The 12,033-nt window shown below is 31.5% G+C and overlaps 1 protein-coding gene across 1 annotated transcript; it reads right to left on the minus strand.

The window, feature by feature from the left end:
* Positions 1-678: 678 nt before the first annotated feature.
* On the minus strand, positions 679-10,053 carry LOC134687039 (akirin-2-like). The gene is made up of 4 exons (XM_063546983.1): positions 9,618-10,053; positions 4,847-5,155; positions 4,003-4,077; positions 679-3,150 (listed from the first exon to the last, which is right to left on the minus strand). The coding sequence occupies exons 1-4, from the start codon at positions 9,802-9,804 to the stop codon at positions 3,140-3,142; spliced, it is 582 nt and encodes a 193-aa protein (XP_063403053.1). The 5' UTR covers positions 9,805-10,053; the 3' UTR covers positions 679-3,139.
* Between the last annotated feature and the right edge of the window lie 1,980 nt (positions 10,054-12,033).

Below are 12,033 nucleotides of genomic sequence, written 5' to 3' on the forward strand. Positions count from 1 at the left end.
TTTGTAACATGAGGCATCTATATACAAAGTATGAAGCATCCAGGTCTTGCACCTTCTAAAATATAAAGCTTTTAAGAAGTGAGCTAACACCGCCGCCGCCGGATCACTATCCCTATGTCGAGCTTTCTGCAACAAAGGTTGCAGGCTTAACAACAACCATGAAATCAAATCCATAGGAAAGCAACCATGAAATCAAATCCATAGGAAAGCAACCATGAAATCAAATCATAGGAAAACAACCATGAAATCAAATCCATAGGAAAACAACCATGAAATCAAATCCATAAGAAAACAACCATGAAATCAAATTCCTAGGAAAACGAACATTTTTAACACCGACGCATTTTTGCGCCTGTCCCAAGTCGGGTGCGGGAATTTTTCGCTACATTGAAGACCTGTTGGTGACCATCTGCTGTTGTTTTTTTCTTTGGTCGGGTTGTTGTCTCTTTGACACATTCCCCATTTCCATTCTCAATTTTATTTTAACCATGAAATCAAATTCATAGGAAAACAACCATGAAATCAAATCCATAGGAAAACCAACAAATCAAATCCATAGGAAAGCAACCATCAAATCAAATCCATAGGAAAACAACCATAAAATAAAATCCATAGGAAAACCACCATAAAATCAAATCCATAAGAAAACCACCATAAAATCAAATTCATAGGAAGTCCTAACATAATACAGAACTTTATTTCTTTTTTCATTTTCTGCATGTAACAAGTTTATATTATATAAATATATACAGAATTAAGTTACTACATTTAAATTAAAACACTACCTGTGTTATAAACAACATAAAATAATGCCAACAAAAAATAATAACAATGGTTATAAATAAGAGTAAAAGGAGGCAAATATTTCATGTCATTGAGATGAAGAACTGAATATTGGCCAAATACATGTACCAAAACTGTATGAAGTTCAGGATTATTTCATTTCATTCTGTATGAAGTTCAAGATAACTTTATTTCTTCCTGTATGATGTTCCAAGATATTCAATTTCCAAAATTATGAATCAATATGTCTCATATTTTATTCTTCATCAAAAACCAACATCTTTCAACAAACAATGAGATATAACTTAAATTGAGAAATATGTTTCATATCTTAAAATTGAATGTATTACTTTTTTAATTATCAACAACATGCACGAGTGAATGAAAAGGTGGAAACATAAATGTCACCACACAGGACAACATATAGCATATCAGTGATGCAGTTTCGAAACTTGAATTCTTACTTTCATGAGAATATTGGTAATTTTAAAAATTCAGAAAATTAGGCGAAAGCTGGAAATAAATACAAAATTGAAAGTTTTGATCGACATTACAAAGTGACTTCATTCCATGTAATTCGGATTTTTAATATATTAACGAAAAATTTAAACTATTTAATTTTTTTTTAATATTAAACAGATTTTGAGTTTAAATAAACAAGTCTAGACCTTAGGCTTTCAAATAGATAGGATCACATAAATATGGTAAATACACATACATGTTATTCTTTACAAATTAATTCTCACTTGTAAATACAAAATGTACATGTACACAATGTTCACTGTCAAGAATCACACCTTAAGTGTAGAAATATATTAGTATACTCAATATCTATATATTGTATAATATTCTATGGTAAATTATTTTCCTCTACTAATTAAATATTAAAAATGTTTTGAACTTGAGTCTTGAGTGTTTTAAAGTTTACAATTTTTACCTGCATCAACAGATTGTTATACTTAAAAATAAATCTTTTTCTGCGACACCTTAACCAACTATTTACTATTTAATTAAGAATATGTAAAAATCATCTCAAAGTTACAACTATCCGTTTAGAAATTGGGTCTCATCAAATTAATATGAATTGTGCATCCCTTTATGTTCCATTTGTATATTGATCCATTCTTCAATAATTATGTTCAGAATTTGAAATTATTAAGTTGAAGGTGAGCTTAAAATAGGCAAAAGTATGGGGAAATCTAGTTATAACAGATCTGAATGTTCAACATAATTTAAAATATATTAAAAAAAATTACTTTGAACTAAAAAACTGAATGAAACTGAAAACAATTGTAAATTAAAAAAGATATAAAAAGGAGTTAAATGAAGTTCAGAACTTTATAATAAAAGTTCAGGCAAAAACTAGTGTTCAGTCCTCAAATGTGACCAATCAATCACATAAAACAGGAAAACTGCAAATTACAAGAACTGTACATGTACATAAATTGCATGCTGAATTTTCATAAAAATATTAGATGTACATGTGGAATTGCATGTACAGCAATTAATGAAATTCACAACACAACTGTGTAAAATCGTAACGCAATAAAACAAAAAAGTTCTATGAACTAGATATGCTAACTTTTCATAAAACACCAAACGCTTTTAAACAAATTCATTCATTTCAGCAAGTATTTACAAATTTGATCATGTTCTCAGGAACAACTTTTACTATTCACTCAATACAAAAGATAAGCACACATGTACACAATCTATAGATCAGTCATGCAATTTACAAAGTAATATACATATTAATCCCATTGATTATATGACAGCTTCTGAAGTGCGGCAGTTTGGATAATATACCCAATACAAAAATAAAACCAACATGGTCTGGCTGAAATGTTACATGAAGACAACATCATGACCGGCTGAAAATGTTTATGCAAGAGACCAGCATGATTGGCTAATGATGGATCTAATATAGTTATGTCTTGTTAATTTACATGCTTACACATCCAATTTTTACAATACTATGTCTTGTAAACTAAATTTAAACATGTTACATGCTAACATATCCAAGTTTTACAATACAAGTGTGAGCAAATCATACTCCCAAAATGTACAGATTCTCATTTATTTCATTTAAAAAGTTATAAACTTCGGCCATAATACACACAAAAAACAAATGTAAATTGCTACAGAAAGACATTTCAACAGGAACTGGTGTATCCGACATCAGCAAAGCGAGACAAAATTAACCCACGCACACTATTCAATGCCTCAAGAGTAGAAATTCAAGTTTGCAGAGCACCTCTCCTTTGGCAATGAAAATGTTTAACTGTAAATGCAAGTCTGTGAATGTTTGAATTAATGGAACACATGTTGATTGGCAGTTACTTAGACAACCCCGACATCATGACACATCTGTAAAATAGAAAGATAACAGAATCAATGACAGTACATGTAGGTTACAATTGTATGTATACTTTAAATAGGAATAACTAGGTATCATTTAGATGGGAACCATCTTTGTAGGTCCTGCTGTGAATAATGTGTCTCAAAAAAATGTTTCTTTATCATTGGACTGGGGTTGTCAACTTAAACCAATTTTCTTTTAACCTTGACCTTCATTGACCTAGGAAGTTGTCAATTCATTATGACACACCCTCTGGTGTTGGTTAATATGCATGTGAAGTATAACCTTTGAAATCATAACGCTTCTCTAGATATAGAGCAAACACGGACGAACAGACTGATCACTATAGGGTGTCCGCCATTCTGCAGGGCCCTAATAACATTACATGATTGTTTCATTTTAAGAGTGTCATTAACTATAATTTTGTTATATTGATTGGCTAACAGCAATCTTGGGTCATTCTGAAATTAACCTGCATTTCAAAATGAAATGTAATATTCATGATGACATGATCTTCCAAAATGAATGCACAGGTAAATAACAGAAAATCTTAAGAGAAATGGTGTTTTAATGATCATTGTGAAAACCAGATCCTAACTAAAAATAGTAATTATAAGTATTGAATGGTTCTTTTAGTAATTTTTTAGGGTTGTTAAAGTGTTGACCATGTGCACATTTTAGAATGTACTTGGATCTAAGCTTTTGCATCCCAATAAATTTACAAAAAGATGTATTTAACTCTTAAGAATTATCTATCAGATTTATTAAATATCTTGAAATAAATCAATTGTATTTAGTTTTAAAAGTGCTTATTCAGTATTCTGAACAATTTAATCACAAATTTATTGTTGAAAACTTACAACTGACTGGCTGATCTGTAGCAAATCTTCTCTGTATCTGGTCATGGTTGAATTTCAGAAATGCCTCATATTGTTCTACAAAATCAAACATTATACATTATACACATTAATCATATGTGTTGAAATTTGATCATGGACAATTTGCATAAAGATTCTTTCATGAAACTTGCTTTTAAACATGTTAAAAATTTGAAATTGCCATGTCTTACACGTATGTTTTGTGTACAACTTGAACTTAAAATTAAAGCTTCAAAGGTCTTCTGCATCAAGTTTGAAAAAGGTTTCTAGGTTTATTGGTACATGTACTTTTCAGTGTTTAATAATATTTCAGAGAATAATGTCAGTTTTTATTTTGAAAACAAAAAAACGAACATTTGTATACCTCTTTTTCGCTGCAAAGTAATTTGTTCCTATACATGTACATGTATACCACACAATGGAATCATTATTAGTCATCATCGTGTGAAGCATATTACGTTTTACCTTTACAATTGCAATACTGATGATCCAAAAATCTTAAGGCATATACATTGTATGTTCTTGTTTACAGCACAAGTAAGATAACTCTATAAATCAGTTATGTTTGTTTTTGTCTGTAATAAAATGTCCTTTTCTTGCAAACGTCAATCAATTCTAGGTTTAACTATTTGACAATGACATGCTCATATTAATCATAATGGTTGACTCAAAAGTAACAACTAATTTTTAAGAGTTTTATCCATTTACAAACAGCAGCTCTTCCAAGTACCTTATCATGACTTGTCAAGGTGTTTGGTACCACCTTAATACATTACTGTAATGGTGTAAATACTATCATGACTATAACTTTGTCTGTACTACCAACCTGCTAATTTACAAGTAAGTACCGAGTTGTATTCATTTTTAATCTGTTCTTCTCTGTCTTTCAACATGCGCTCACATATCATACTGACTTGCTTGAAGGTAAACAATGGCATTTCTCTTTTGTTTGGAGATAATGCACTGAACATGTTGCCAGTGGAAGATGATGGTGAGGCTGATCCATCAATGGACAGGCTTGATGAAGATTCATGTGGTGGGGACATGTTTGGTGGTGTCTGAATACCAGAATACTGTAGTTGTTTTCTTCTGTGCATACGTTTAATTTCATTTCCAATACTGGCAGCAATTTGTTCTGAAAAAGACATTCAGTATATATATATATATGAAACAGGGTTCTAACTATGAATTTTTCATGCTGAGTGTGTATTAATTAGTTTCATACCATTTGATTAAGGAAACTCAAGTTAGAGAACAGAAACGAAAAATAAGCACTTTCTTTCATTTTTAAAGGAACATAACATAGGTACAGGCAGACATCACCTTAATGCCCCTTTTGTTACAGTGGGGGCATTAAAATGCATGGATGGAATATATTTGTCACGTCTTGCAGCTGCTAGCAATCATACCTTAAATATGACTTGTTTAAAACATTTATCATGTACAGTATTATGTTTCTTGTCACTTGTGTATATTTTGTACTATGTTTCAATTGAACCTGCCAGGGTTTCATGTTTTGCAATAAAGAATTATTATTACTTTTTAGTTATGACAGTGATGTCATTAATTTGGTTATGGTTAAGTGATCAATAAGTTCAATAAAGATATCGATTTAATATCCTTTAATATTTTTATTTGGTTAAATAACTGTTCAGACGAATTTTAAGAATTGTTTCATTAATTTACATATGATATGTTCAATGAATTGGCTTACTTAAGGTTCATCATAACCTTTTGGCTAATGTGTCTGTATTTAAACCACAAATTTTACTTTGAATACAGACAAACCTATGCACCTGCAAAAGTTGTAAGGGATGGCAGGAACTACATGAACTAGATATATAAAATTTAAATGCATTTTAGGTTAAAGAAAATAATAAACTTTATTAGATTTTGCTATCCAGTTTTTAACTTTCCTGAAGAAGGTGCCAAAATAAACAAAGTTGGGAAAGAGGTTTGAGAATCTCCCCTCATACAATACATGTTGTGAGTAGTATTTATTTAATTGGACAATAGACATCTGCAGACAATAGGTGATTTAAACTGCAACTGAGTGGACCATATCAAATGAAACTTGGGTGTTTATTTTTTTGCTATCTTCTGCAGACTGGAAGTTGGAACATAAAAATACAGGTAAGTGTTTAATTTTCTGAAAGATATACAACCTTAACTTTTATATATCTAAAATGTAGTTCATGCCATGCCTTATAACTTTCTTACATGTACAAAAAAGTACCAATTTGTCTGTACTCATAGTAAATTTGGAGGTGTAAACACGGCCATATTATTCAATTCCTTATGATAAACCTTAAGCAATGTAAAGAATTAATTTTTGAAGCCCCATAATTTATTTGTCAAGCCTTGACAGGTATGAAACTAGTCAATTTAGTGGCAAAAAGACACTTCAGCACCAGTGTTCTCCCCAGGCCCTTAAAGGACCACGGGCCCGCGATGTATAATTTTCTACCGCGGTGGTATCGTTCTTGCCGCGATGTATAATTTTTCTCCGTGGTGCTAAAGTTTTCGGTAAAAAATTCGTATTAAAATCGGTAAAGTTTCAAATGACTTCAACTTTCAGTGAGGGTTAAAATTTTACATGAAAATTGACCAGTTCTTACCAGTTTAATCCAGTATTGACAGGTAGATTGTTTACACCACGTGATCGATTTACCTGTTGAGGTTAACATTGATGATTGGATTTAATCGATGTACATGATTCTCTTGTGTTTTAATTAATTAAGAGATCATAATTTTAACAACAGACTTGTAATAGGGGACAAGCAGACATTTGTGAATGAACTCTTTTACGCCAGTCTTTAGTCAAAATAATTTGACTGTTATAAAAATTATTTGTGAAGTTATTTCCCCTGATTTTGCTTATCACAAATAAATGCTCCTCACATATAATTTCTCTTTGAAAATTAAAATAAAATACAAATTGAATGCAAAATTATATTAGAATGTTACATTAAGGATAAAAAAAATCTTAGAACATACCAACAAAAATGTTTTGCAAATTATTTTAGAGAATGATACCTTTATTATTACACAGACATTTTGTCATTTTATATTAAATAGCTATATTTTGTTAAATAGCTATATTTTGTTTGATCACCGACCGTGCAAGGGCTGTATAGCCAGTCAAGGTCGTTAAAAACTTCCATTTGTTGTTGTTTGATCATGGATAAAAAAGCTTGTTGGGCCTAAACTTAACAGAAATGTGAGCTTAGAATTACTTATACAATTGAAATAAAGTATTTATAAACTTAAATTTTAATAATAATAATTAAGATGCATAAGAAAATAAATAAAACTGTTGTTAAAAAAATGGAAAGTAGTTTTCAATTTACTGAAGGTTCTGTAACAAAAATTAATCTTGTTCAAAGTTCATTGTTATGGTCAAATCTAACATAGGGAATGTGTAGTGTAACTACAAGTATTGGGACAAAATGGCTTGATCCAAATATAAGAAGTGACTTTAGTTTAAAGACTAATTGTGCTTTCTTTTCTTTTTCAAAGATATTAAAGTATACAAACTGTTTAATTGATTTACTTTTTCTACCAATAATGTTCTGACCCAAAGTCCATACAACACAGTACCACAGTAAACAAAACAAAGGCAAAAAGGTAATGACAAAAACCAACAAGAAAAAAATAAGCGACGCAATGCGACACAAAATATTGTAAAATTCATTTCGTCACGCGTTACCCTGGTGCTATCCAAAAATCCTGGGGAGAACACTGTTCAGCACCAAGAAGTAATGGCACAATTTACATGTTCCAAAGACAAATCCTGTTGGGACATTTCAGAACCTAGACAATTCTGCCCCTCATGCATATGTCATAGAAGGGTCTGGAAGCTTAAGGGGTCCTTCAATTCTGTAATCTTTAATTTTCAAGCTGTTTTTCTCTATTCTATATATTTATTCCTATTTTTAAATTCTAACACCCCATTATTTCCAACTTCTCATTTTTTACCCATTCTGTAACCCCCATCCAGACCTCCATATATTTGAGTAGTTTAAACATATTTATTTATAGTGGATTGGGAAACAAGTTTTGCAACTTATATTAATCCCTTTCCACTTTGCTCGAAGATATGAACTGAATATTCTAAGTAGTCAAATCAGTTTTTTTTCACATCATTTCGAAACGTTTAGATATCGTCAAATTGTTTTCCGATCGTGTTCCGTGCCGCCATGTGTGTGTACACAACTGTATAATGTTCCTCCAATCATAGGAGCACCTATATAGTCTCGGGTGTTTTCCTATGGTAATAGAACCATGCGGTTTAACGTCTCAGGTGTTTTCCTATGGTAATAATAGAACCATGCCGTTTAACTGATAACCCAAAAAACGCAATTAACCATCATTCATGATATAATTTTTTATAAACAACTTTTCATTTGTGAAATATGGCTATTACAGACGAGATTTAACTCTAATAATAATCTTTTGGTTTAGTTTACCTTGCTATTATTTCGATTGAAAACCCCTGAAGCCTTTTTGTGAATATAGTTTTTGTCTCCATAAAAGGCGCTTAACTGTCCTTGTCATTTTTTGGTCTTTGGCTCGTTTTGACATTTTGTAAACATGACTTCAGCGAATTATTGTTTTGTTCTATCAATTAATGGTACTCTCTACTGTTATTCTTGTCATCTTGATGAAGTAATAATAATAATACAAGGAATGCAGAGGACGTTCCTGAAATGTCCTCTAATACGGAACGTCTGGAATGAGTATGATATCGACGAAGACCCAAATTTAATGTTAAAAAAAACATGAACAAGCCAAGGCAACAGTAACAGTTTAAACATTGTAAATAAAGGTTTATCTTTAATATTGTCCGTTTTGGAAGAAGTTATTGTATATTCATTGAAATTACAGAATCACAGGAACAATATTATTTAAAATCATAAAGGTAAACTTGTACCAACACCTCTTTTCCAAAACATGAGAAAATAATGAAACTTTTTATTTTTTTACAGAAATCAACTCAAATGGCCCACTCATTTGACAACATGGCCCATTATTTTTTAAAATGGCCCATTGAATTTATTTTTGAGGGGCCCTGGGCCCATAGTGAAAAAAACCTTCCAGATCACTGTATTTAGATGGTGGTCCTTTAAACTTTCAAATTTCAGAGAAAACAAAAGATCTAAAAATAAATTTTATAAAGTTTTTAATATTCCAAATGTTAATCAGCCCTAATTCATAACCACTAGCAATATTATGTAACATCGAGTATCAAGAAACTTATATGGAAGGCCTACGCCACTCTATTGAGCTGATGAGACGAGCAATAATCATTCTTAAGAGTAAGAGCTCAACTGGTAAATAAACAATGTGGTTGTTTTTAATCAGAGGTGCCCATTTGAATTGGTGCCGAAGATGAAGTGTCAGGAATAATTTCGGGTGACATGTCTGTAGTCGAGGTGATGTTTGATTGGACTGAATGTAAACATAGTATCAAGGCCTCAAGGGGATATAGAAATGTCAAAATAATACATTAAAATTTATTATTGTTTACTTCTCGGCATATTTAATTTCGATTGAAATTCAATGCGACTCCTTTGTTTACAGCCTTTGATTCTTACCCGACGTCAGTTTCTGACCAACTTCTCCAAACGGGGATGGATTGACTTGATGTTGCTTCGTTGGTGGGGTGGACGGCGACATAGTCATTGGCATACATCTACGTCTCTTTGGTGTTGTTTGTCCAGGACTGTGTATAGGATCAAATTCAAGATTTCTTTTTAAAGTTAATGTTGCTCCGCAAGCCATTTTTTGTGACTAAATTAGTTTCGAAGGGTGCCAAATAAAAATTGTATATGCAACTGACCTTCTATAGACAGAAGGTCAAAAACGATTCCCAGATGACAAATAAATGTTTGAAAACAATATGAAAGGATAATATTGCTGTTTGACTTGAATTTGAAGCCGATGATTGTTGATTTTTATTTCCGGATTCACTACCATCTAGTAAATATGGCCGTTTCCAGAATCAAAACAATCAAGCCTCGTTCTCAACAAAGACATAAAATTATTTCGACATGCCCCGAACTTGTCCTATAATACCGATGTAAGAAATCAGTTCTCGTTCTTTTTCCTTCCTGCAAAATTGCAAACATTATTTATTTTCATGAAATAAATTTTAAACACCGAGACAATCTCATAATAAAGGTATGCCGAAATAGCAGTTTGGTACTGTTGTTGAAAATAATGTAGGCATTGAAAAAAACCAAGACGTCACAGTAGTTTACCCTTTTGTTATTTTTTCTTCGTGTCATGTGTTTGTAAACACACGCGCACATTATACTTAAATTGTTGAACTTTTCACTGACTGCATGTGACATAGATCATGGGTAGAATATAAGTTTTGTTTTTTTCTCAGTATTACTAGTGTTCATTATATTTATTATCATTCGTTTTAGTTATTTTTTCTTCGTGTCATGTGTTTGTAAACACACGCGCACATTATACTTAAATTATTGAACTTTTCACTGACTGCATGTGACATAGATCATGGGTAGAATATAAGTTTTGTTTTTTTCTCAGTATTACTCGTGTTCATTATATTTATTATCATTCGTTTTAGTAATGTGACACGTCTGAAGCCATCGCAATCATCATCTTTTCTTCAATAGTTTTATTCCTTAATTGTTGTTCCGACATTCAAAAATCGAATATTGTTAGAAATCAATACAGGACCAGGAAGAATACTTGAAATATCACAAGATATTCAAACGGATCGGGTTGTAAAAACATTAATTTGGTTAACATCGGTATAATGTCCGCAAAACACTAGATTTTTTTTCATCAAAGAGCATGCAGTTTGGAACTATTAAAACAAACAACAAATTTTAAAAAAAAAACAACAACACTACATGTCTTTGTCCCACAAAAATAATATCATATGGGTTTAGTTTGTTTATTTTGTTGTTGTCGAAAATCTATTGTGTTTTAATTATTTCCCGAGTCCTCAAAATGGAAGGTCTATATCATTGAATGAATAAAATTCGAAAAAAAAAATCCAAGCGAATTATCAAAAGTCGTACTGATCTTAATTATGAAATGGTTTCCCAAAATTAGATGATGGAAATAAATGGACAAATTAATGACAACTGAATATTGATCAATAAAAGAATGTAAATGAGATCTATGGTCAGATGAAATAGACAGAAAGACTAAGTTTTATATACAATCATTCCATATGTCAAATATTGTGACCCATGCAATAATTGAATGTCGTACGGTAATACGTCAAACAAAACAAAACATTGACCAAAGAACTATCAGAATAAGGCGAAACATGCCAGCCAAACATAAACACAGTACATCATTCCATACATACACCAAATATTGTTGACATATTGCTTACATGAATAATCAACACGACGGGTGCCACATTTGGGAAAGGATCTGTTTACCCTTTTGGAGCACCTGAGATCACCCACAGTTTTGGGTGGGGTCGTGTTGCTTATTCTTCAGTTTTTTTTATGTTATGTTTAGTTTACTATAGTATTTGTCTGTTTGTCTTTTTCTTTTTTAGCCATGACGTGGTCATTTCATTTTCGATTTATGCGTTTGTCCCTCTGGTATTTTTCGTCCATCTTTCAATAGTAACTTTTTAGACCAAATAATACCATGGTCACGCTTATGTATTAACAGAAAACCCGCGAACTTATGAATGAATTAAATCTATTTCAGTGAATCTGAAAGATAGAAATCACTCGGATCAAGAGTGATTCGTAGGTTGTTGATGTACATAGTACAAGTGAATTGATCCCAATTAAGGTGGTATGGGAGTCTAAAATAAAAATGATAGACTTGTTCATACTTTGCCAAAACGTAGTATCTATTGATATATGTTGAAAAATATGATAAAAATGATAGGTCACCGTGCACTTTCTCAAGCTACAGGACGTGACAAAATGACACATTTTGTATGGGTTATACAGGAAAAAAACACCATTTTGTGATAAGAAACTAAACAAAATGATAGAATTGTTA

The sequence above is a fragment of the Mytilus trossulus genome, chromosome 10 (assembly GCF_036588685.1).
Source record: "Mytilus trossulus isolate FHL-02 chromosome 10, PNRI_Mtr1.1.1.hap1, whole genome shotgun sequence".
In the NCBI taxonomy this organism is placed as follows: Eukaryota; Metazoa; Mollusca; class Bivalvia; order Mytilida; family Mytilidae; genus Mytilus; species Mytilus trossulus.

Bases quoted from the DNA above. Each gene is read 5' to 3' on its own strand.
- LOC134687039 (XM_063546983.1), bottom strand. From the start codon at position 9,804: ATGGCTTGCGGAGCAACATTAACTTTAAAAAGAAATCTTGAATTTGAT. The intron at 5,156-9,617 runs GTAAGAATCAAA...TGTCTTTTTCAG, and splicing joins TGGTCAGAAACTGACGTCGG to AACAAATTGCTGCCAGTATT. The intron at 4,078-4,846 runs GTTGGTAGTACA...TTGATTTTGTAG, and splicing joins ACTTACTTGTAAATTAGCAG to AACAATATGAGGCATTTCTG.